Here is a 26,451-nt window from a genome sequence, read left to right as displayed (position 1 = left end):
AGGAAGAGGGAGCCCACAGTCCTTTCCAGGACACACAGACCACCTCTTCTCTAACACTGAGGATGTGAAATTTCTCACACAACTGCTCCTGGGCCTCTCTCTTGGATCAGGAATTTGACTGGTGACATTAGTGATAAAGGGTTGATCTTCATCCTTAGTCATCACTCAGCTGGTCCCTTTTCAGCCCTCAGAGGCATCTCTGCCATCTTCCTGCTGAAAAATCCCACCTCCCCAGAGCACTGAGGACCCGGGGAAGACTGGTGTTCAGCTGTGTCTCTGGCCACGTAGTCAGGCTGGAGACTCCCTCTTTGGTGCTGACAGACTCAAGGCAAGGACACAGCAGACGTCAGCCCTGGGATGAGTTGTTGTTCTCTGAGGGCAGGGGATGCTTATCAGCCTTGTTTCTCAACGTGTTGCGCAGAGGATAAACGTAAAGAGAGAACAGTTGAGAGGGATGTGAGGCAGCCCTCAGAATGGAATGAACAGAGCAGTGGTTTGGACACAGACCCCACCCCCTACAGCCCGTGGGACTCTGGGAAGTGCTTCTGCCTGAGAATAAGATCACCTCAGAGTGAAGAAGGACAGCAGAGGCAAGAGGCCTTGCTGGAGCTGAAGCTCTTCTCCTCAGAGGACGTCACAGTGAGAAGAGAGATGGAGGCATCTTCTGTGATTTCCTGCAAGGGGTGTGCCCCCTGGCAGGGGCTCCTGCTCACAGGTAAGGGTGCTTACTCCTTGACTGTGTGTAGCTGTGGAGAACTCCTAGTCAATCTTTTTCTTCTTCTCCTTCTTCTCCTTCTCCTCCTCCTCCTCCTCCTCCTCCTTCTTCTTTTTAAATATTTGTCCTAGCTGCAGCTCCCTCCCTCGTCTCCCTCCAATCCCACACTTCCTCCCTCTTCTCCCCCATGCCCTTCTCCTAGTCCCCTGATAGGGGAGGTCCTTCTCCCCTTCCCTCTGACCCTAGCCTATCAGGTCCCATCAGGACTGGCTGCATTGTCTTCCTCTGTAGCCTGGTAAGGCTGCACCTGCCTCAGGGGGAAGTGATCAAAGTGCTGGCCACTGAGTTTATGTCAGAGACAGTCCTTGCTCCCCTTACTAGGGAATATACTTGGAGACTTGAGGTGCCATGGGCTACATCTGACGGGGAGGAGGTTTAGGTTCTTTCCATGAATGGTCCTTGGTTGAAGCATCGGTCTCTTCAGGCCCTTCTGGGTCCAGATTTTTTGGCTCTGTTGGTCTCTTTATGGAGCTCCTGGTCCCCTCCAGGTTTTTCTATCTCCCCCTTCTTCCATAAGATTCCCTGCAGTCTGCCGAAAGTTTGGTTAGGCATCTCAGCATCTGCTTTGATATCCTGCTGGGTAGATTCTTTCAGAGCCTCTGTAGTAGGCTCCTGTCCTGTTCCCTGTCTTCTCTCACTTCCAAGTCCATACTGTTTGCCCTTCTGAATGAGGATTAAGTATCTTCCCTAGGGTCCCCCTTTTTTAGCTTCTTTAAGGACTATAGATTTTAGTATGTTTATCCTATATTATACAGCTAATATCCACTTATGAGTGAGTATATACCATGTGTGTCTTCCTGCTTCTGGGTTACCTCATTCAGGATGATCTTTTCTAGTTCCATCCATTTTTGCCTCAAAAATTCATAATTTCTTTGGTTTTAACTGCTGAGTAGTATTCCATTGTGTAAATGTACCACAGTTTCTGTATCCATTCTTCTTGCTCACAGGTAAAGGTTTCCACTCCCTGTCTGTGTGGGCGTGGAGGGGAACTCCTAGGCAGTCATGAGTCTCCTGAAGACAGGAGCCCAAGATGAGACTTGGGGTTTCTGCTTGTCACTGCTGGTTGGGGCTTGAGGCCCATTAACCCTTTGTGAACCAAAGAGAAAAGAAAAAGAAGTCTTGTGCATACACATTCACTCAAAAAGTGGATGAAACAAGAAATTTTAACCCATAAGTATACATATGATGATAATGTTGATTTCAGCCAGCACCTCCTCTACAGAAACTAAACAAGTTTAGGCTGTCCTCAGGGAAATCTCTTTCCTGACTAGCTGCTATGGCCATTTCTGTAGTATCAGCCCATACCTACACATAGACAAACAACCAGACATATAGATCCGTAAATATTCATACATATATTCAATGGATGATACAAAAGGAGCTCCTTACATAAAGTCAGACAGAGAGCATACATTCTGTAACATGTGTACAAAAATAGACAGATGCATTTACATGCAAACACATACTTATATACATTTTTAAAACCCATAGATGAAGTGAATTCCAGCAGACTTTAACCCTGTTTATTGTCTGGTCATAGTTTTTATACTCCTGAGACAAAACTCTCTATGTCACAAAAGGAATTACCTCATAGCCAAAAAGGCAAATAATCAGAAAGTCAGACGAATTTGAAAATATAACAGGATAACAGGTTACATGTTTTTTCATGAACACTAAACATTTATCGTGTATCCGCTACATAAGTTCTTAGTGAGTTCAGAATGACGAACATCGACAGGGCCTAAAGTTTAACAAGGCCGGAGAGGTTACAACAAGATACATGTCTTTTCTGTTAAGGTTGACCTGAGAACACATTTTTCCAGCTATCTCTAAGTTTATAGTGAGTTCAGGACAATAATTCTATCTGTATTTCATTCCAAGATACAATGTAAATTTAGAAACGACACAACAAAACAGTTTGTAGTTTTTGACATTAAGGTTTGTACTTAATGTAGACATTTCTTGGGAGCCCCATTATATTCTGGGGTTCATGGGAAGCTCAAACCAACTGGCCTATAGTTATGGCACAGACCAGGATTCACGGTGCCATCTCTGGAGCAAAAGCTTATCTGGAGCGACACATCTGTCAAAGGCTCGTCTCTGCCCTAGAGAAGTTCATGTGTCCGTGTCCAGTGAAAAATCACAGAGGTCCAAGCAGATTTAGTTACTCTGCAGGAGGGGCTAAAAAGACTACTTGAATCAATTTAGGAGTCATGATCAAGAGTAATAAAATCATCTCCCTAATGATTCTGCAAGAATCTGCCTGGCAGAGAAAGGCAGACACATCAGAGTATAAGCAATGAAGTTTATGTATACGTGTGTGTGTGTGTGTATGTATATTCATGCTCTATGGGGTATAGCATGAAAAGGCAATCAGTAGCAAGAAACAATACAGAGATGAGGTCCCTAGGGACCTACTAGGTGCACCCATCACGGGCGGGCATTGCAGCAGTGGGCCATCTCCGAGAAGCTCGCTTGCTCACTTCGAGTTCATTCCTGATGATTGGCTCTGGCAATTGTTGGGTGACCTGAGGATCAGTGAGCACAAGTTGCCCCCTGACATCCCTCTAGGGCTGTGTGGTGTACCCCCCACTGACACATGTCCTTGCACACAAACTTCCACACAAAACTGTATCCCCAAACCTATGCATTTCTTAACTAATTCCATGGACATTGGACATACAGGGCCCTGAGCCATCATTCATTTCCCACAGATATCTTGGTCTTTTTAGAGAGTTAGTGTTTCCATCGATTAATTTATTTAACCTGTTTACCGCCTGGTCTCAGCCCCTCCCTCCTCTTCTCCCAGCCTTGCCCTTGTGCCCCTCCCCATCCCTCCTCTCCTTTTCCTCACAGAAGGGGAGGCCCCCAAGGGGTGTCTACCCGCCAGGCACCTCAAGGGGCAGCTCGTCCTCTCCCGGTGGGGCCGACCAGGCAGCCCGGCTGGGGAAAGGGATCCAGCAGCAGACGACAGTCAGAGCCAGCTCTCCGCCCACGGTTGGGTGACTCATGTTGACGGCACCGCACCTCTGCTACACGTGGTGCGTGTGGTCTCTGGGCAGTCCACGCGTGCGCTTTGGTTGGTGGTTCAGACTCTGTGAGCCCCCTGGGTCCAGGTTAGTTGAATCTGTAGGTCTTATTGATGTGTGCCTGACCCCTCTGGCTCCCTCTATCCTTCCTCTCACTCTTCCACAGAACTCCCCCACCCTCAGGTCAGCCTATTGTTTGGCCGTGGGTCTCTGCCTCTGTTTCCTACAGCAGCTGGATGAAGCCTCGCAGAAGACAGTTATGCTAAGACGCCTGTCTGCAAGCATAGCAGAGTGTCATTAATAGTGTCAGGGGATGCCTTTCTCCCATGGGGTGGGTCTCAAGTTGGGCCAGTCATTGTTGGCCACTCCCCCCATCCCTGTCCCATCTTTGCCCCTACACTTCTTGTAGGCAAGACACATTTTGGGTCAAAGGTTTCATGGGCAGGTTGGTGTCCCCCTCCTTCCACTGGAAGTCCCACCCAGCTACAGGAGGTGGCCACTTCAGGCTCCTTAACACCCGCTGCTAGAAGTCTCAGCTAGGGTGACCCCCATAGTCTCCCAGGAGCCTCTCCTGTACCAGAGATCTCTCAGTTCTCTCTCTGGGTCCTCCTCCTACCCCAACTCTCCACACACCTAATCCCCACCCATTACCTTCCCTGCCCCTTCGCCCACCCAGAGGTCCCTCCCTCCATCTACTTCAGATGTCTATTTTATTTCCCGTTCTGAGTGAGGTTTAGCCTTTTCCCTAGGCCTCTCCTCAGTGTCTGGGTTTGTGGATTAGAGCACGGTATCCTATATTTTATGGCTAATATCCGCTTACAAGTGAGTACATACAATGCATGTATTTTTGGGTCTGGGTTACCTTCCTCAGAATAATCTTTTCCATTTCCATCCATTTGCCTGAAAATTGCATGGTGTCTTTGTTTTTAATAGCTGAGTAGTATTCCATTATGTAAATGTACCACATTTTCTTTATCCTCAGTGGAGGGACATCTAGGTTGTTTCCAGTTTCTGGATATTACAAATAAAGCAGTTATGAACATAGTTGAGCAAGTGTTCTTGCAGTATGGTGGAGCATCTTTTGGGTATATGCCCAGGAGTAGAATAGCTGGGTCTTGAGCTAGATCTATTCCCATTTTTCTGAGAACCCTCCAGACTGAGTTGTACAGATTTGTGTTCCCACCAGCAATGAAGAAGTGTTCCCCTTGCTCCACATCCTCATCGAGTTTTTGGTCATGGCCATTCTGACAGGTGTAAGATGGAATCTCAGAGTCGTTTTGATGACTAAGTACATTGAACATTCCTTTTTTTTTAATTTTAATTTTATTCTTCATGATTTATTCATTATATATCCTGACTGAAGCCCCCTTCCTCAACTCTCTCCTGTCCCACCTTCCCTCCCTCTTCCCCACATCACATTCTCCTAGTCCAAGGGGGAGTTCTCCACTACGGCTATCTGTCTATAGCTTGTTAAGTCTCATCAGAACTGCCTGGATCTTCTTCCTCTGTGGCCTGGCAAGGCTGCATCATCAGGGGCGAATGATCAAAGAGCAGTCAATTTGAGTTCACGATAGAGGCAGCCTTTGCTCCCTTCTCTCAGAGATCCACATGGAGACTGAGCTGCCAATCAGTCACTTCTGAGCAGGGAGTCCAGGCCCTCCTCATGCATGGTCCTACGTTTGTGCATCAGTCTCCGGAGGACCCCCTGGGCTCAGATCTTTTAGCTTTGTTGGTTTCCTTGTGGGGCTCCTGTCCCCTCCATGTCCCTCTATTCCTACCCCTCTCTTCTTCCATAAGACTCCTTGCTCTCTGCCCAAAGTTTGGCATCTGCTTTGATCCCCTGTTGGGTGGATCCTTTCAGAGGATGTTCTATAGTAGGCCCCATCCTTTTTCCTCTCTTCCACTGCTTCTGGTGCACTGAACATTTCTTTAAGTGCTTCTCATCCATTAGAGATTCCTGTGTCGAGAATTCATTGTTTACCTCTTTATCCCTTTTGTTAATTGTGTTATTTGGTTTGTTGGTGTTTAACTTCTCGAGTTCTCTATATATTTTGGATTTTAGCCCTATGTTGGATATAAGGTTGGTGAAGATTCTTTCCAGTTTTGTAGGCTGCAGTTTTTATCCTATTGACAGTGTCCTTTGCCTTGCAGAAGCTTTTTAATTTCATGAGGTCCCATTAATTAATTGTTAACCTCAGTGCCTGAGCTGTTGGTTTTCTGTTCAGAAGGTTGTCTCCTGTACCAATGAGTTCAAGGTGCTTCCTCACTTTCTCTTCTATTAGGTTTAGTGTGTCTGGTTCTATGTTGAGGTCTTTGATCCACTTGGACTGGAGTTTTGTGCAGGGTGAAAAACATGGATCTATTTGCAGTCTTCTACATACTGGCATCCAGTTATACCATTATACCAGCCCCATTTGTTGAAGATGCTTTCTTGTTTTCATTGTATGGTTTTGGCTTCTTTGTCAAAAATCAGGTGTCTGTTCGTGAGTTTTGTTTTTTTTTTTATTTGAGTCCATTGATCTAATTGTCTGTTTTTACTTGTCTGATTACTATTGCTTTGAAATCAGGATGGAGATATTTCAGAACTTCTTTTATTGTACAGATTGTTTTAGCCATCCTGGATTTTTAATTTTTCTTTATGAAGTTGAGAATTGCTTTTTCCAGGCCTATAAAGAATTTTGATGGGGATTGCCTTGCATCTGTAGATTGCTTTTGGTAGGATGGCCATTTTCCTATGTTAATCCTATCAATCCATGAGTATGGGACATCTTTCCATCTTCCAATATTTTCTTCAATTTCTTTCTTCAGATACTTGAATTTCTTGTCATACAGGTCTTTCTTTGCTTGGTTAGAGTTACACCAAGATATTTTATATTTTTTTTTGTGGCTATTGTGAAGGGTGTTGTTCCCCAATTTCCTTTTCAGCCCATTTATCATTTGTATAAAGGAGGGCTACTGATTTTTTTTGAGTTATTTTTGTATCCAGTCACTTTGCTGAAGGTGTTTATCAGCTGTAGGAGTTCCCTGGTAAAATTTTGTAGGTCACTTATGTATACTATCATATTATCTGTGAATAGTGATACTTTTATTTCTTCTTTTCCAATTTGTAGCCCCTTGATCTCCTTTAGTTGTCTTAATGCTCTAGCTAAGACTTCAAGTACTATGTTGACTAGATATGGGAAGAGAGGGTACCTTGTCTTGTCCCTGATTTTTGTGGAAATGCTTTAGGTTTTTCTTCTTTTAATTTGATGTTGACTGTTTGCTTGTTGTATATTGCCTTTATTGTGTTTTGGAATATGACTTGTATCCCAGATCTTTCCAGTGCTTTTAACATGAAGGGGTGTTTGATTTTTGTCAATAGTTTTTTAAGCATCTGATGAGATGATTATGTGTTTTTTTTTCCTTTCAGTTTGTTTATATGGTGGATCACATTTATGGATTTTTATACGTTGAACCACCCCTGCATCCCTGGGATGAGTCCTACTTGATTATGGTGGATGATATCTTTGATGTGTTCTTGGATTCAGTTTGCAAGTACTTTATTGAGTATATTCTATCAATGTTCCTAAGGGAAACTGTAAAAGGAATTCTTATTTGCCTGCTTCAGTTGTTGTCTCAGAAAATTATTGCCTGTCTTCTAACCGAGGCATAGCCTTGGGAGCTTCTAGACTTTGTATAATCTAACCTAGGTGTAGAATATTTTCAGCCTCTGAGACATACTGCTGAATAATTTCACCCTTTCTTGGTTTTTGTTTGTTTTTTGAGCTCATAGCTGGCTGGTTCAACTCAGCTGTTCTGGCTAAATCTCTTCTCCCACTGTACTTATTCAATCTGGATTTTCTCTAGGCCTCTGACTAACTGCAACAATCTTTTCTAATTTTCTGGCACCTTCTAATTCTTTGGCTCATTCTGTCTTCACCTGTGTCTGGCTTGTTCTCTCACTCAACCTCTTTCTGTAAAACTGCCTCCTCTATCATTTTGCATTGCCCATTAAGTAGCTTTCCTTTCCTCTCTGTTCTTGTGAGAGTTGGACATATCCCATTCTGTCAAATCTTTCTCTGATTTGTCACTGTTTCTGCCATTCAATTAGACATCACTTTCAAACATGGGTGCTTCCTTTTACAAACTAACTTTACTTTAATTGTTTGGGATTGAAAGTGTATACCACCACATCTTGACTTAAGCTTCTCTTTACCTGAGACTTGTTCTATGCCAGGCTGGCCTTGAACTCAGAGACCTGCTTGCCTCTGTCTCTTAAATTAAAGGCATGTTTGTATTCCATCCATATCACACAGACCTAGAAGGTCTTTGGATGTGATCTCTTGCCAGAGCAGCCATGTTTTGAATTAAAATTCCTCTACAACACCCTCCTTTCTGTTTAAGCTGAAAATTGTACACTGTTTGACTTTTACAATAGAAACAATCATCAATCCCGTCAACTTAACAGTCTGAATGTCCTTTTGAGGATCCACTCTGCCATGTATGCGATGATCCTCCATAATTGAAGTCCTTGTCATCTGTCCTTCAACAGTAGTCCATTTCAGCATCAAGGTTTTGCAGTCTGCCAGTCTGATGAACTGTCTGTCCCACTTCAGCTAGTGTGTTAAGCTGTCTCCATGCAGAGGGATCTGCCTCCTCCTCCTCCTCCTCCTCCTCCTCCTCCTCCTTCTTCTTCTTTTTCTCCTTCTCGTTCTCCTCCTCCTTCTTCTCGTTCTCCTCCTCCTTCTTCTAGATTTATAATTGCCTTATTTACCTTGGCCTGGGCAGATATTTCATTTACACTGTCTCAATATCCTCACCATCCATCTCCCAGCTCCCATCCAATGCCATCCACCTTAATCCTTCCTATCTGGATTACCTTCCATCCAAAATCCTATGGTACTTTCTTGTGTTTTTCATCTGGGCATTTTCATGCCATTATTGGAGTCCTTTCTCTTAGCTCACATGTTTTTTTTCTCCATGCTAACCCATCGAGGCGTCCTCCTTCCTCCTCTATTCCCACCCCCAGGGATCTGCTTTCTGCATTGCTGCCTTTCTGCATCTCTTGAGTTGTGTCTTTTATTTGGAAACTTCTCTTATTTGGATTGAATCTTTATTAATTTTGATGCAACCCAGAGTCTTTCATCATCTATGGAAATGTAGACAAAACCTCTTTTCCATCATACCACATTCCCTGAGTTCCATTCTGATGTTAAAACATCTTAACGTGTACAAAGTTGAACTGATTCAATGGATCCCCACCCCCATCTAGTATCTTTCAGCTAATCATGTTTTCTCATCCATTCTGTTAGCTTGTATCTTTTTATTGGGGTAACTGAGTCCATTGATGTTGAGACATCAATGACCACTGATTGTAGCTTCTTGTTAGCTTGATGTTGGTTGTTAGTGTGTGTGTATGTTTGTGGTTTTTTATTTTTTCTGGTGTGGAATATTTCCTCTGTTTTTTTTTGGGGGGGTGTAGTTTACCTCTTTGAGTTGGATTTTTCTATAGAGCTGGCTTTGTGGATAGATATTGTTTAAATTTGCTTTTATCATGGAATATCTTGTTTTCTCCATCTATGATGACTGGAAGTTTTGCTGGATATAAAAGCCTGTGCTGGCATTTGTGGTCTCTTATGGTCTGCATGCTATCTGCCTAGGTTCTTCTGGCTTTTAAAGTCTTTGTTGAGAAGTCTGGTGTAATTCTAATAGGTCTGTCTTTATATGCTACTTTGCCCTCATCTTTTGTGGTTTTTCATTTTCTTCCTTCTGTACATTTAGTGTTTATATTATTATGTGGTGAGGTATTTCCCTTTTTGGTCCAATATATTTGGTGTTCTGTAAGCTTCTTGTACGTTTAAAGGCATCTTTTTCTTTAGGTTATGGAAAATTTCTTCTATGATTTTGTTGAAGATGTTTTCTGGGCCTTTGAGAAGGGAATCTTCTTCTTTTATTCCTATTATTCTTAGGTTTGATCTTTTCATAGTGTTCCACATTTCCCTATGTTTCACGTAAGACACTTTTTTAGATTTAGCATTTTCTTTGACTGATATATAAATTTCTTCTATTGTATCTTCTGTGCCTGAGAGTCTCTCTTCCATCTCCTGTACTCTGTTGGTGATACTGTTCTATTTCCTAGGGTTTCCTTCTCTAGGATTGCCTCAGTTTGTGTTTTCCTTATTGCTTCTATTTTCATTTTCAGGTCTTAAACAGTTTTATTCACTTCCTTCTCCTGACTGCTTGTATTTTTCTGTATTTCTTTAAGGGGTTTATTAATTTCCTTCATCTATTTTCTGTGTCTCTTTAAGGGATTTATTTATTTCCTTTTAAAAGGCCTGTATCATCTCCATTAAATTATATTTAAGGTGGTTTCCTTGCTCTTCAGCTGTGTTAGGATATCCAGGACTTATCGTAGTAGGATAGCTGGGTTCTGGTGGTGCCATATTGCCCTGGCTTTTGTGAAGAGTGTTCTTATACTGGTGTTTAGTCTTGGCAGGCCTGGTGGATCCTGATGGCAGTAGGCTTCTGGGATTGCAGGTAGAGAGGCTATCCCTTGATGGCTGCAGGCCTCTGATAACCCCTGATGGCTGCCAGCCTCTGGTAGTTTCTGCTGGCTGCTATCTTGATAGTCCCTGATGGCTGCTGCCTCTGGGGTTGCAGGTAGAGCTGGTGTCTGGGAAATGGTGCATGGAGGGCTTGGGTAAGACCAAACTGCTGCTGGGTTTGCCCAGAGAGTCCCACTGCTGTCTTGATAGTCTTGATAGTTTCTGATGGCCTCTGCCTCTGGGATTGCAGGTAGAGTTGGAGCCCTGTAAAATGGTGCACTGATAACTGAAAGTTTTACAAGAAATTATTTTTTCTTTCTTTTCATCTCCTTGAAGCCCAGTAGAATGTCTGATATTTTTAGGCAGTATTTCTTTTAAAAATACAAGTCAAATCCCAGTTCTTACAACAACTTCATCTGACTGGACTCTAAATAGAAAGCAGGAAGGGGAAGTTAGGTGTTAACAGGAACTACAAGAGGGACAGAACAACAACAAAAAGAGTCAGAGTGAAGTCCTAGACTTTTTAGGGAAAGAAGCTGGGGAGGAATCACCCAACACCAGTCTACACTGAATGTGAGCAGGGATTGAGGGCAGTGAGCCACAGCCATACTGACAACATACTGACAACCAAGCTTCCTGTTGGAGCTCCATGTTGATGAAATGAGAAGTGTAGAGACACTGAGTTCATGGAGGTATGTGCTGACCTCCTCCATGCAGGACAGAGAGATGCTTACCCACACAGCTAGGCTGAGCAGCAGGCACACCTGCTCAGGACACAGGGCTCCATCTTAGCCAGATACACAGTTCTAATATTGCTGTATCTCTCTTTCCTTCTAGTCTCCCTTTTGACCTGCGGTCACCTTGCCACCTCTGCTCAGCTCCGTATTGAGGCAGTGCCACCCAGTGTCGCTAAAGGCGAAAGTGTCCTTCTGCTGGTTCACAACCTCCCACAGAAACTTCGAAGCCTCTTCTGGTACAAAGGGGTGAATGTGTTCAAGAATCTTGAGGTTGCCCGACACACAATAGCCACCAATTCAAGTGTGCAGGGACCCGCAGGCAACAGTAGAGAGACACTGTACAGCAATGGATCCCTGCTGATCCGCAACGCCACCCGGAAGGACGCTGGATTCTACACCCTACGGACCCTGAGCACAGATCTGAACGCTGAAGTGGCACATGTGCAACTCTATGTGGACAGTAAGTGATTGTCTGTGATCACTCAGTGATGGTCCAGGTATAGACACACGTCTGCTGTTTGGCCTGTGCATGCCTCCGCTCTGCACTGTGTCCTCATGGTGGTGTTTGAACACTTCGTTCAGGACAGACATCATGGAGACAAATGGCATAGATTCTATTTCTGCCCTGATTCCACTCTCAGAGGTGTGTGTGTGTGGGGGGGGTGCACGTAACTCAGTGCAAGGAATATTGGACTTAGTCTAGTCTTTTGGGGTTCTCACTGTCAACATGAGAACCCCAAGTATCAAGAAAGATCCTGCTTCCATCAGGCAGATTTTGGTATCACCATAGAGAGGTGAGCACCAATGATCCCTGACTCCAGACCTCTGTCCCAGCTTGGACTACAAGTGATGCTGAGGAGTATTTTGCCAGGGTTGGACTCTTACTTCCTGTTGGAGCTGACATGTAAGAATAGTTTTTGACCATCTGTATTTCATAGCATGTGAAACCAACTAGTGCACTCTTTTGAGAGACACATTTAAGGCAGGTCACCTGGGAACCTCCTTCTTACACTCAGCATGGAGAGCCCAGCTGACCAGGTCATCAGACCATCAGCCAACTGTCCTCATTGGCTTTTGAGTCTTCACAGCAAGGTCAGGGTCCCAAAGGGGAGGAACAGAGGACCCAGGTCCTCCTGGGAAGTCCTTGTCCTCTGAGGTCCAGCCCAGGGCATTCTCTCCTGAAGGAAACAGTAACAGCCTCTGACAGCGGAGACATGCAGTCATGCTTCTGATCATCTAGGGGGTGATATTAGCTCACAGTCAAACTTGATAGGCTGGTTTCCTGGAGAACATAAAAGAAATGGTTTCTATTTCTGTCCCAACAGTCCTGCTGGTCCCTCCCACAAGGCTAGTTTGACCTACTGGCTGCTTCTCCTTTCTAGCATCTTGAATGGAGAAAGAGAGGATGACAGGGAAATTACCAAACAAAGGACAGAGGCATCCTGAAAGGTCATGGGCAGACCCAAACCACATCTCAGCCAACAAAGGAGGCTGGGATTCAGGCTCCCCTCTTCGCCCTCCACCGCAGAGTGAGTCCATACCTCTCCAGGGTTCAGGTGACCTGCTGCACACACAGAACACCAATCTCCAGAAGTCCCTGAATATTTGTCCTGGATCAGACCCTGAATGCTAACACCAGCGATAAGCGATGAGTGTCCTACCCCTGGTGTCACTCAGCTGCTCCCTTTCCAGCCCTCACAGACATCGCTGTCACCTTCTGGCTGAGTGTAAATTCCGCCTTCCCAGAGCATTGAGGACATGGGGATGACTGGGTGCTCAGTGGAGTTTCTGTGTCACAAAGGATGTGTAGGGAGCACGGAGTCTTTGGTGGTGACAGAGCCAAAGCTAGGATAAAGCAGAGGTCAGCCATGGAGTGAGCTGTTGGACTCTGGGTCACAGAGGGGCTTATGAGCCTGTTGTTCACTGTATAGTCTGGATTCTGAAACATAAGGACAGAGAGAGGGAGAGAGAAGTGGCCTTAAACAAGGACCCTGCCCACAGCCCATGTGCCTCTGGGTGGGGCTTCTGCCTTGGTGCAGACTCAGCTCAGAGGGAGGTAGGGCAAAAGAGCCAACCGACCAGGAAAGCAGAGCTAAATCCAGGACAGCAGAGCTGACCCTAGTATAGCAGAGCTGACCCCAGGACAGGAGAAATGACCTCGGGACAGCAGAGATGACTGACCCCAGTACAGCAGAGCTGACCCTGGGAAAGCAGAGCTGACCCCAGTACAGCAGAGCTGACCCCGGGACAACAGAGATGACCCCAGGACATCAGAGCTGACCACGGGACAGCAGAGCATGCTGAAGCTCCTCTATGTTGTGGGAGGACCCTGGCAACACACCACCGGAGACTGTGGAGCCCCCACTGTTCCTCCCTCCAAGGGGCCCAGAAGTGAAGAGAGAGTTCCTTAACAGTGTGGGAGAGAGTAGCACTCAGGCCCTGGTTGGACAAGGACAAGGGTCTGAAGGAGACTCAAGGTGTCTGCTCTCCCCCTTAGCGGAGATGATACAGCCAGGCAGAGGTTTAGCAGCAGGAGGTTCTCTGCGAACAGGAAATGGTAATGATAGCCATGAAAAGGCAGATTATTCTCCACTCAAAGTCAATCACACTGGCCACGATATTCTGGAGACCACTGTTACCAACTATGTCAGGGAGACTCATAATGCATCTGACAAAGGTAGGCCAGTGAGGTGTCTCAAGGAGTGAAGGTACATTCTGTCACGCCCCATGACATGAGTTTAATCCTCAGCTCCCATGTGGGGGAAGGAAAGAACCCCGTGACTCCCTCAAATTGTCTTCTGCCCCACACATAGGTACTGTGGCATGCACCCACCATATACATTTCTATGCAGGAATTCACATGTGTTCACATGTATGCATTCACACACATATGAAACAGAAATAAAAGTAAAATAATTAAAAGTAAAAGAATTAAGTTATTCACTTGCCTCATAGCTGAGGGTTTTAGAAGTAAAACCCTGGACCCAGTGGACCTCAGTTTCTCATTAAGTTTCATTCATTCTGCACAGGTATCTTGAGATTTTTTTTTTTAAAGGAAGCATTTTTTTTTCTTTTTAAAATATGTAAGGCAGATCCCGCTCCTCACAAAACACTATTCCAAGCGGACTGGAACGCAGGCCAGCACAAAAAGCTAGACGGTGAAGGCAGGCGTTGGCTGGAAACACAGAAGGAACAGAGCATCATCAACAACAACAGAGTCAGAGAGCCCAAACACAAACTCTACGGAAAGATGCCGGGAGGCATCGCCACCAGTCTACACAGAGTGTGAGCAGGCAGCAGAGTGCAGTGAGCTCTGGCCATGTTGGCACCTGTGGAAAGAGCACCACAGATGAAATGACAAGTGCAGGGACACAGAGGGCAGGAGGTAGTGTGATGACCAGCATTAAGTAGAAGAGGGAGAAGCTTACCCGGGCACCTCAGCTGAGGAAACGCTGCCCCATCTTCGCCGAAAAACAGAGGGCCCACCAATATTGCTGTGTCTCTCTCTTCCCTTCCAGCATGCTGTTTGACCTGTGTTCACCCTCCTGCCCCTGCTCAGCTCCGCATTGAAGCTGTGCCACCCAGCGTGGCTGAAGGCGGAAGTGTTCTTTTACTCGTCCATCATCTTCCAGCGAGTCTTCGAGCCCTCTTCTGGTACAAAGGGGTGAATGTGTTCAAGAATCTTGAGGTTGCCCGACACACAATAGCCACCAATTCAAGTGTGCAGGGACCCGCAGGCAACAGTAGAGAGACACTGTACAGCAATGGATCCCTGCTGATCCGCAACGCCACCCGGAAGGACGCTGGATTCTACACCCTACGGACCCTGAGCACAGATCTGAACGCTGAAGTGGCACATGTGCAACTCCAGATGGACAGTAAGTGATTGTCTGTGGTCAGCCAGCGCTGTGTGGGGCTTAGTCCCCATATTGTCTCCATGTGGAGGTTTGAGCACTTAGTGCAAGACACACACATGGAGGAGACAAATGCTTCTAGGTCAGACTCCATTGTCTGTCCCCCTCCTGCACCAAGAAAGACCTTGATGGAAAGTAACTCAGCCTGAGACGTCAGACATGATCCACAATTCTTGTGGGGAATCTCAATGCAAGTTTTGCTAAGAAAGGCTCTGTGGTTTCAGGCAGGGGCTGGCTGGGGGTAAACCATGGCATCCTAAGGGTGTTGAGCACCAGGGAGTCCTGGCTGTAGTAATCTTCTTAGGCTCAGCTACTGGTGAAGTATTTTGCTGGTGCTAGACTAGTACACCTCTCAGCGTTGACAGACAACAGTGGTTCTGGCTGTCCATGTCAAACTGGGGTAGTCATTTTCTCCAAACATGAGTTTTGTAATAAAATCTAGGAACTGTAGCAGGGGCCACAGAGGCGTGCTGCTTCCTGGAGCTGCTGGCAGTGGACTGGACCCTCGGCTTTCCTGCAGGCCAATATGGTGATGGCATTTTCAATTGCTGATTCATCTTTTCAAATCGGCCCTAGCTTCTGTGAAGAGGGCATAAAACCAGCCAGCATAGTCCTCGAGCCTTTTCCAAGACCTGAGCCTGCCGGAAAGGCCAGACTGTCCTCTCCCATTCCCAGACCTGTGTGCTGCAAGGCAGAGCAGGAACACCTAGAAGGTGAAGTCGGGGGTTGACGGGAGCCACAAAGGAAGTGAGAAAACAGAGAATGAAGATGTGAGGTCTGAGGAGAAAAGGCTCCACAGAGGCACAGTCTCGACCTCCAGTGTGAATGAATGTGAGTGGGTGTTTGTCTGAGAGTGAGGGGGCAGCCTCGTAGACACCCATGGGGAGACTCACAGAGGAAAGGACACATTCCAGGGCACCGAGGGAGGGAGTGGTGGAGGGAGTGGTGGAGGTCCTGCTGACTTCCACCAGGTGAAACAGAAACACGCAGACTCACTTCTTTAGGCTGAGTGACGAATCCACCTGCTGAGCATGGAGAGCCCCATCTCTTCACCAAGAACAACGATCCCCATGTGATAAGTTTTTCTTTTCCCTTCCAGCCTCCCTTTCTACCTGCTGTAACCCTCTCACCTCTGCCCCACTCACAATCAGTCCAGTGCCAAGGAATCCCGGTAAAGGACAAAATGTTCTTCTCCGTGTTCATAATCTGCCCAAAGATCTTCGAATGTTTTCTTGGTACAAATCGGCGTACAGCACCCAGAACCTTAAAATTGCAGACTATAGCGGAGCCATGAACTACGTCAGCAGGGGGCCCGCACACAGCCGAAGAATGACGGTGTACACCAATGCATCCCTGCTGCTCCAGGACGTCGTTGAGAAAGATTCAGGATTTTATACACTAGAAACTTTAAGCAGAGATTTCCAAACTGAAAAGACACACGTGCAGATTCATATAAGCCGTAAGTGACTCTTGGTGACTTCCAGCTACTGGCTGTGAGCTGTCCTGCTTTGTACACTGAACTGTCAGTGTGGGGCTGTGCCTGCTCTCCCCTCCACCCCCAGCATGGGGTCCTCACACTGGGGACTGGGCACTCACTGCTGGAAACACAGTGGGTAGACAAACAGCATTAGATCAGAACCCCTCGCCTGTCTTTACCTGCAGACAGGGGGAAACAAGCTGGGTAAATGCAGCCCGAGGATGTCAGACTCAGCGCAGACACTTGGGGGTCTCACTATGCACATGGCCCTGAGAGAGACTGTGGGGGTCAGGAAGGTCCTGGATGAGGATTTTCTGTGATCCTCACAGAGAACACCAAGGAGCCTGGCCTGCAAGTCTCTGTCCCTGGCTAGACTCCAGATGACAGTGGGAAGCTTTTGGTAACTGCTTTGTTCTGACTTCCTGTTAGAGCTGACATGAGACAAGGCTTTATTGACATGGGCACTATGGCAACGAGGGCCACCGTTAGGCTAGGTCCCTTGCTCATCTTCTCTAGAGACTCAGCAGGGAGAGCATAGCTGGACAGGTGCCCAGGCCATTAACTAACTGTCCCAATGCACCTATAAGATCTTACAGAAAGACCAGGGTCTCCAAAGTGAGGAACAAAGGACACAGGTTCTCTTTGCAAGTGATTTTTCTCTGGGGTCCAGCTCTGAAATTCTCTCTGGCAGGCAACTGGTAACAGAGGTGCTGATTCGGACAGCTCCCAGACTCGAGATGTAGTTCTCCCAATCGTCACTAGGTGGCTATAGAAGACACACAGTCACCACCTAGAAAAGTATTTCCAGGAGCCATGAGATTAATTGTAGCCTGGCTTCTGCCCCGTCCCTGCAGACCTGGAGGTCTCCGACACAGCCCTCTCAGACCCACTGGCTGCTCCTGTGTTTTTAAGCACACAAGTCTGTCAGAGGATCTTTTTGTGGTCACTCTTCCTCCTGGCACTTCTTACAGGGAAATCACCTGGAGAGCTGTAACACAGGAAGGGCGTGGGCAGACTCAATGTATGGCTCAGCCATCACGAGAAGATGGAGGGCCCCTCTGAAAGTTTCGCCAGGCTGATACAACCACTGTCCTCTCTTCAGGACTCAGGTCATCTGCTTCACGCACACAGGACACCCCTCACACTACTCCTGGGCCTCATGACAATGCACCCCGACTGGTGACTCCAGTGAGAAGGGGTCTGTTCCTTTTCCCAGGCATCACTCAGCTGGTCTTTCTGGACCCCGCAAGCATCTCTGTCACCTGCCTGCAGGGAATAAATCCTCACTTCTCAGAGCACTGAGCACACAGGGTAGACTAGGTGCTCAGTTAGGATTCCGTGTCATAGAGAACATTCTGGGAGAACACAGAGAGGGCTGGTCTGGGATGAACCATTGTCCTAGGGCACAGAGATTATCATTAGCCTGTTGCTCACTCTGTGGCCTGTAGGACTGAAACACACACACACACACACACACGGGACACCAGGCAGGACTAAGTGTGGAAGGGATAGAGCAGAGCAGAGCCCGGGACACTATCCCTGACAACAGTGAGCGTCACCCTGGGAATTGCTCCTGCCTGGCAGGAGGCGGCAGAGCTTGGGGCAGGGTTGGAGCGAACGCGAACGCCGTTCTCCACAGAGGGAGGGCAGAGCAGCTGTAGGGACCATGGAGGTCCGTGCTGTACTTCCCTGCAAAGGGTTCAGCCCCGGGAGTGGTTCCTGCTCACAGGTGAGGACAACGCTGCCTGCCTGTGAGGGAGGGGAGCTCAGAGCCTGGCTGGAGTCTCCAAAGGGGGGAGGACAGGAAAGAATCCCTCCAGTTGTCCTCTGAGCTCCATCAAGGTGCTGTGATGAGCACCCTCCCATTCACACGAGATGGTGTACATCTGCACCTGCACAAACACACGCTCACACCCACCCACACCTACACTCCTACACCCCACAAATGCATAAGTCAGTGTGAGCTGGAGGTTTAACCAGTGTCAGTAGCTCCAAGTATGAGAACTTCATTAACATCAGTCTTACAAGGCCCAGGGACTTTCACTCATTCAACATCCACACAGTTTTGTTTTTGTTTTTGTTTTTGAGACAGGGTTTCTCTGTATAGCCCTGGCTGTCCATGCTGGCCTCAAACTCACAGAGATCCACCTGCATCTTCCTCCTGAGTGCTGGGGTTAAAGGCGTGCACCACCTCCCCTGGCTCACCACCCAAATGTATCTCTACCTGTCCAGGCATTAGACCTTCCAGAAACATCAGACTAGGTTTTCCTAACAAGACCCTAGCTCTAGTGAACTGGAAGAAAGACCGGTAATCTCACCTTGAAGTGAAGCCAGGGGTTGATTGGAACAAGAAAAGAAACAGATCAAAGAGGTCAGAAGGTTAAGTCTGGGGTCTGTAGAGAAACAAGAGGTCAGAGAGGGCAGGCCACCCCAACATGTTCTGAGCATGAGGAAGCAAGTGAAGACAGAGAGGGTGAAAACAACACAAGGAGAGACTTCCAAACAGAGGAAGTGACATGAGCAGGTGCTTGGATTTCATTTGCTTACATCCTCTGTGTTGGACAGACACTCCCATCTACTTCCGATGAGTGATGGATCTAGGCTTCTCAGGACGCAGACGATAAAGGTTCTGATATTGATGAGTTTATCCCTTTTCCCTTCTATCCTCCCCTTTTAGCTTGCATTCACCCTTCTGCCACTGACCAGCTCACTATCGAACCAATGCCACCCAATGTTGATGAAGGGAAAAATGCTCTCCTACTTGTTCATAACATCCCAGAGAACCTTCGATCCTTTTCCTGGTACAAAGGGGTAGCCACTGTCAAGAGACATGAGATTGCACGGAATGTCATAAAAACTAACAAGAGTGTTCTGGGACCTGCACACACCGGCAGAGAGACAGTGTACACTAATGGATCCCTGCTACTGCACAATACCACCCGGGAAGACGCTGGATTCTACACCCTACGAACCCTAAATACACGGCGTGAAAGTCAAGAAACACACGTGTACCTCCATATATACAGTAAGTGATTCTCTGGGACACCTGGTTCTGGTGAGGTTGACTTCCCTTTACACACACAGGACTGTCGAATGCGGACTATGCCTGCCTCCCCTCCACACTGTGTCTCCACACTGGAGTCTGAGCACTCAGTGCAGGACACACACCAAGTAGACATATCACAGCTCAGAGTCCCTCACCCGACTCCATCTGCAGAGGAGGATGTGCCTTGGCCAACTCAATGGATGCCAGTTAGCCTCGGACTTTTGGGGCACTCACCATGAACATGGCCCCGGGAAATACCCCTTGTAAGTCAGGCAGGGCCTAGCTGAGAGAACAATGATTTCATCATGGTGTAGTCAAGGGTCCAGATCTCTGTCCCAGACTCAACTCTAGTGGTCTCCAGAGAGGGCTAGAATTTGACCGCCTGTGGGAGCCGAGGGGAAACAAGGCTTCACTGACTGTTCAAGTCCTGTAGAACGTGGGAGCAGCTGCGGTGACGGCTGTAGTTCTGTAGGTCATCTGGTCATCTCTCTCTCCTAAGTCTCAGTGGTCAGGTGCCAGGACATAAGCCGACTGTTCGGACGGACTTAGAAAGCTTTATAGGAAGGTCGTGCTCAGAAGAAGAGGGACAGAGAAGACAGTTCTCCAGGGAGCTCCTTGCCCTCCTGGGTCCAGTCTAGAGAATTCTCTTCTGCAGGTAAATGGCAACAGATGCTGCTGATTTGAGCAGCTCCCCCCTCCCAAGTCAGGACATGCTCAGATATAAGTATAACTCAGGGATACAGCAATGGTCATGCGCTGTGTGTCCTAAAGTAGGGAGACTGGGACACAGCAAACTCAGTGTCAGAATCAGGGTCACACAGGCCACAGGTGGCAGATCCAAAGCAGAATCTGTTGTCTGTTGTCATGGCCCCAATGTCTCCACGCTGGAGGCATTTTTAGGTGTCTGTTGACTACAGAGGCCCGGTTGAGCTCTCTGAAGGACTACTGTCATTTTGCCCTCTCCTGTGTTTCTTCACAGGGCCTGTGACACAGCCCTTTATTCAAGCCACTGACACTACAGTCAGAGAACAGAGCTATGTGGTTTTCACCTGCTTCTCAGCCGACACTGGAATCTCCACCCAGTGGCTCTTCAATAGCAACAACCTGAAGCTCACAGAGAGGACGACCCTGTCTGCGACCAAGTTCCAGCTCAGCATAGATCCTGTCAGGAAGGAGGATGCTGGAGAGTATCAGTGTGTGGTCTCCAACCCGGTCAGTTCGAAGACCAGTCTCCCAGTCAGCCTGGCCGTGACGAATGAGTGACCCCTCCTCGCATCCCGCTGCAGAGCGGGGGCATTTCTTTATCGATGGGGGTACAACATGGATAAATATTATGTGGTAAAAATGATCAGTTAACCACTCAGGCACAGCAAACTTGAGTCAGGCTTGTAATCCTGGGATAATCCTGTACAATGACTGACCAGGACATAGAGAGAGACTCAGTTTCCAAACGGAGGTGAAAACATCAATATTGTAACCAGTAATGCAAAGGCTTTACCAACTTTGGTCATGGATCAAACATACAGCCAACCCCCAGAAGCTACAGGAATGCATTTCAGGAGCCCTCACACTTCTTGTGCTCTGAGTCCCTGGTTAACATGGGGCAGTGTTTTCACAGAGAGAAACACCTGTTTTCATATGCTTAAATATCTTCTGTGCATAACTGGTTCACATAACACTAATGCTCCCTAGACACCAGCTATCCATGTGACGTGAGAAAGAAGAACGGGAGAAGGTACTGTCCATCTTTCCTGGTGGACATAACTCTCATCTAAATAGTTTAGAAGCATGGTTTGATGCACAGATGTCAAATCCATCACAAAGGCCCAACCCGACTCTTTCCATCCCGACAGTGGCATCACAATGTGGCGTTGTACGAGATTCTTTTTCCTGCTAACTTTTTCTGATGCAGGCATGGGATTTCCCACTTTGGCCATTCTGAAGTGAGCAACTAAGCAGCATGAAGCATCTACAGACCATTAACTGGCCACCTTTCTTTCTTTTTTTTTTTTTTTTTTTGTGAGGCCCAATTGTTTTGTTTAGGACTCCTAAGTGAAAACTGAACAAAAATTGGCCACAGTAGCATCCTTTTGCTGATTCTGGACTCAGAGAGAAAGTTGTCGGTGTCCCCACCAAGTACTGAGTTGGCTGCGTGCTACTACTGCCACAGTCATCTGTCACTAATTGCCTGTTTTCCACATGAACAACTGTTCATGCTACCTAGTGGGAGTGGCGCACGCCTTTAATCCCAGCACTTGGGAGGCAGAGGCAGGTGGAGCTCTGTGAGTTTGAGGCCCACATGGTTTAAAGAGCAAGTTCCAGGACAGCCAGTGCGACACAGAGAAACCTTACCTTGAAAACCAAAACTAAACAAAACAAAAAAATGTTCACTTTTGTCAAATGTCTTCATTGGTTCGGTCTTATTGGTTATGCCTGGAGTTAGTTTTGTATTTCTTCATGTTTCTACCTCTGTAGGTTCTGAGTTACTAGGACTGTGTCTGTTTCATCTAGGTGACTCAATAGTTAGCACATAACTATTGAGTACTCACAGAATTTTCAGAATTCTCAAGAATGAATGGTAAGGCCGCACATTTCACTTCTAGTTTTAATAATGTTACTCTGTTAAAAATAAAATTAAGCTAAAGTTTGTCAATATTGCTAATCACTTTGCAAAACAAATTTTTGTTTGTTTTTTCATATATATATATACACACACACACACACACACATATATATATATATAACAATTTATTTGCTTTATATCCCAAATGTAGTCCCTCCCTTATCTCCTTTTGTTCCCTCCTTCTATCCCTCTTTCCCCCATGTCTCCTTCCCCTAGTCCACTGAAAGGACGAGACTTCCTCCCCTACTGTCTGACGCTAGCCTATCAGGTCTCATCAGGACTGACTGGATCCTCTTCCTCTGTGGGCTGGCAAGGCCGCCCCTCCAGGGGGAAGTGATCAAAGAGCAGGCAACTGACTTCATGTCAGAGACAGCTTCTGCTACCTTTGCTAGAAGACCCACGTGGAGAGTGAGTTGCCCATGGGCTATATCTGAACAGGGAGATCTAGGTCTGCTCCATACATGGTCCTTGGTTGACATATCAGTCTCTGTAAGGCCCCCTGGGGTCATATATTATTTTTGTCTTTGTTTGTCTCCTTGTGGAGCTCCTGTCCCCTCTGGATCCTTCTATCCCCCCCTTCATTTCTTCCATAAGACTCCCTGTGCTCTGCCCAAAGTTTGGCTGTGAGGCTCTGCATCTGCTGTGATCCCATGCTGGGTGGAATCTTTCAGAGGGCATCTATGTTAGGCTCCCGTCCTGTTTCCTCTCTTCCGCTGCTTCTGGTGTCTATCCTGTTTGCCTTTGGAATGAGAATTAAGCATTCTCTCTAGGGTCCTCCTAAGAAGAAATTTTGATCCATTTATAAACTATTTATTTGTGTAGTTATTCTAACCCACAAGAAATTAAGTAAAGACGATAAAGGAATGATGCTTCCTGGCACACTCTCCATAGTTTGCTCAATTACTTTCTTGTTGTATAGCTTAGAACCAGCTGCTTAGGAGTGACACCACCATTGGTGAGCTGGACCCTCACACATCGATCACATAACAAGCAAATGCTCCTGTTGTAGGTGACGATTAATATTTACTATTGGTTTATCTTCTAGTAAAGCTTGCTGCTATTCTTAAACAGCTATATAACCAAATCACCACACAGAGACTGGGTTTTTAGTTAACCTAGAACACAATGCTGGGCAATATTTACTCCCTCCTAAACCTCCAAGACCTCAGTTTCCTAACATTTAGATTTCCCACATTATACTTGCTTTTTGTGAAATCTTAGGTCTGGTTCATGCTCCACGCCCTCCAAGATCTCTCCTCCAGCTCTGCTCTCCTAGCTCTCCTCTTGCCCCTTCTCCTCCTTCTCCTCTCACTCCTCCCCCGCCTTCTGGCTCCTCCCCTCCTTCCTGTCCTCTGGCTCCTCCCTGCTCAACATTGTGTCCAGTTGCTTTATTTTGTTCCTGTTTACACAAGAGTTGAGACAGGATGCTTAGAATGAGTATCACAATGCAATATCCAGATTGAAACCAGAGAGTTGGGAGTGGGTTGGGGAAAAATCAGTATTTAAATGAACAAGGGTAAGGTGTACACATTAAAAAATATAACATTATACCAACATGCTCCATAAACATAACCGCAGACCTGGCTGATGGAGAAAATGAGGTTCTCCATGTGTCTCTAGCTTGTGTCAGAAGATGCAAAGCAACCAGAACATCCATCAAACTCCAGGCTCATCAGCCCAGTTTCAGCAAGTGATTGCCCCTATTTTTTATGTATTACATAATCAGTATCCATCTGAGCCTCAACAAAGCTCTCTATAAGGTCCACACATATGAGAGAAGGAAACACATTGCCAGGAAGGTGGATCTGTTGAAAGCCTGGTCTGACCTTTAACATTCCTAGATTCATGCTTCTTCCTTAGGGAATCAGCGGCTCATTTCAGTCCTCAGGGATACTTAATCTACATGTAACAAAACAGCCATATTATAAGAGAAGAAAGCAGTACTTAATTATACTAAGTATCCCTGGCACCCTTAGCCCCAGAAATTCAAACATATTCACCCTTGGGACCCCTCTCACTGCCCAAGGTTTATAAGTCCTTGATTCACAAACTAAATCTCTCATTCCACTCCTCCATCATGACCGACTGAGATGCATCCTTTGTTCCACTGAATGCCTGGAGTGTGGCTGCCAGTTAGGGTGCCACACACCCAGATGACATGAGCTTCTGGACAGCCCAGACCTTGACAGCAACATACTGCTGGCACTGATAGCTCTTGCTATCAGACAGTCCTGATGAGACTTGATAGGCTCGGGTCAGATGGTATGGAAGAGGGCTCCCTGTTTCTGTGGTCTAGGGGAAGGGGATAGGGGGAAGAGGGAGGGAGTGTGGGACCTGGAGGAGACAAGGGAGGACCCCACAATTGGGATATAAAGTGAATAAATTATAATAAATAAATAAATAAATAAATAAATAAATAAAAATGTGGTGGTTTGAATGAGAATGCCCCCCCCCCCTTACATGACATTATTTGTATGCTCTGCCCTCTATTGGTGGAGCTATTTGAAAACTATGGATCAGATGGTTCGGCCCTCTTGGGAGAGGTATGTTGCTGTGAAAGGGCTTTAAATATCTCGCTATTCACACTTCGTCTTTTCTGTCTCCTACTAGTGGATCAGCCCATGAGCTCTCAACTGCTCCCATTGCCCTGCTCCTGTAGTTCATTTTCTATTGCTGTGAAGAGACTTAATGACCAAGGCAACTTACAAATGAAAAAATTTAACTTGTAGGCTCATAGTTCTAGAGGGAGAACAAGGCAAGCTGCGGGAAGGAATAGATCTGGAAAAAGAGCCGAGAGCTTACATCTAATCTACAAGCATGAGGCAAAGAGATGGGGGGGGCACTAAACGGAAATAAAGTGGGCTTTCGAAACCTGAAATTCCACCCTGAGCGATGACCTCCTTCGATAAGGCCACATCTCCTAATTCTTCCCAAAGATTTCCACAACTGTAGACCAAGTATTCAATCACATGAGCATATGGGGATCATTCTCATTCAAACTATCACACATGCCTCTGCCCTGCCTTCATGGAGTCTAATCATCTGAAACTGTAAACCAATTAAGTGCTTTCTTTTATAAGTTTCTTGGTCCTGGTGCTTTGTTATACCAATAGAAAAGAAACTCAGGCAAAATGCACAGTGAAATAAAGCATATTACTCTTGTGGTCTAGAGTGGTTTTCTGCAGGCGGTCACATCCACAATGGTTCAAGCATGGTATGAATTTCAATGCCAAGAGTGTGTTATTTCAGTGGAAAAAAAAGAATTGTAAGTTGTGATTTTTATAACAGATGGAAGGAAGAAGATTATCTTCATGGAAGCCAACTGGTTGCAGTTCACTTACAGATGTTTTCCATTTGCTTAGATATTGCATATGTGGTTAGGTGGGGTATTGTCTCCATGACTGACATTTACCTGTCTCATTGTAAATCTCATTTTCTGAGTAAAGAGTACGGTCAAAACAACAGACAGCCTTGCCCTCCTGGTGGGTTTTCCTGAATCCAGGATGACAACTCTCACTGCCTAGGGACCAAGGAATCTGATAATAAAGTGAATTGATATCAAATGGTCGGGTTTTTATAGAATCTCCAATAGAGTGTTTTAAATGTAGAATCATTAATTTGTTTATATTAATATCTCTAAATGCAGATAGTTTATTTTTGTTTTTTGTGTTTTTTATTTATTTATTTATTTATTTATTTACTAGGGTGAGTGCTTGGCCCTAATAAAGTGACCTTGTTGGAAAATTATTGGAAGATTATAAGGTGAGGCAAAGAAATAAAAATTTAAGTTCTTGCTATCAGATCTTGGTGTGACTGTACAAACTTACCTAATCTTGACTCCTGGATACAAAGGCAAATAAAATTTTCTTCCATGGCAATGTTTTATCTTGTCAATTTATAGGTTTAGAATCATTGTGGAAACCAATCTATGAGAATTATTGTGAAAGTTTTTGCTTAGATTAGGTTACTTGGCTATGGCCCCTGAAGGAATGAAAAGCAGGAAAGAATGATAATAGCAGCATTCAGCAGTCTCTGCACTGTGCATGTTGATGCAATGTGAAGTTGCCTCCACCACCTAAAGACACAGCTTCTTTCTACACTCTCAAACCGTGAGCCAAGAAACCCCTCCCCCCATTGTTTTTTAGGTATCATTTTTACAACAACAAAACAAACAACTAACAAATCTGCTATACATTGCCATCCTGCTCTTCTGTCTTCACAGGGGCCTAGAAGCAAAAGGCCAACTGACCATTGACTGAAACGTTCCAAACTGGGATCAAAAATAAATCTTCTGTCAGATGACATGTGATAATGATGAAATCATCC

At 46.0% G+C, this 26,451-nt stretch overlaps 1 protein-coding gene across 1 annotated transcript; it reads left to right on the top strand.

Moving 5' to 3' along the window:
* The first annotated feature begins 651 nt into the window (after positions 1-651).
* Positions 652-20,765, top strand: LOC110552638 (carcinoembryonic antigen-related cell adhesion molecule 3-like). Its single transcript, XM_060368903.1, has 6 exons — positions 652-715; positions 11,166-11,525; positions 14,584-14,943; positions 16,079-16,438; positions 19,134-19,481; positions 20,482-20,765. The coding sequence occupies exons 1-6, from the start codon at positions 652-654 to the stop codon at positions 20,763-20,765; spliced, it is 1,776 nt and encodes a 591-aa protein (XP_060224886.1).
* The last annotated feature ends 5,686 nt before the right edge of the window (positions 20,766-26,451 follow it).

Source organism: Meriones unguiculatus, chromosome 1, assembly GCF_030254825.1.
Source record: "Meriones unguiculatus strain TT.TT164.6M chromosome 1, Bangor_MerUng_6.1, whole genome shotgun sequence".
Classification (NCBI taxonomy): Eukaryota; Metazoa; Chordata; class Mammalia; order Rodentia; family Muridae; genus Meriones; species Meriones unguiculatus.
The sequence above is the reverse complement of the archived record's forward strand: the minus strand, read 5'-3'. Positions and strand labels throughout refer to the sequence as shown.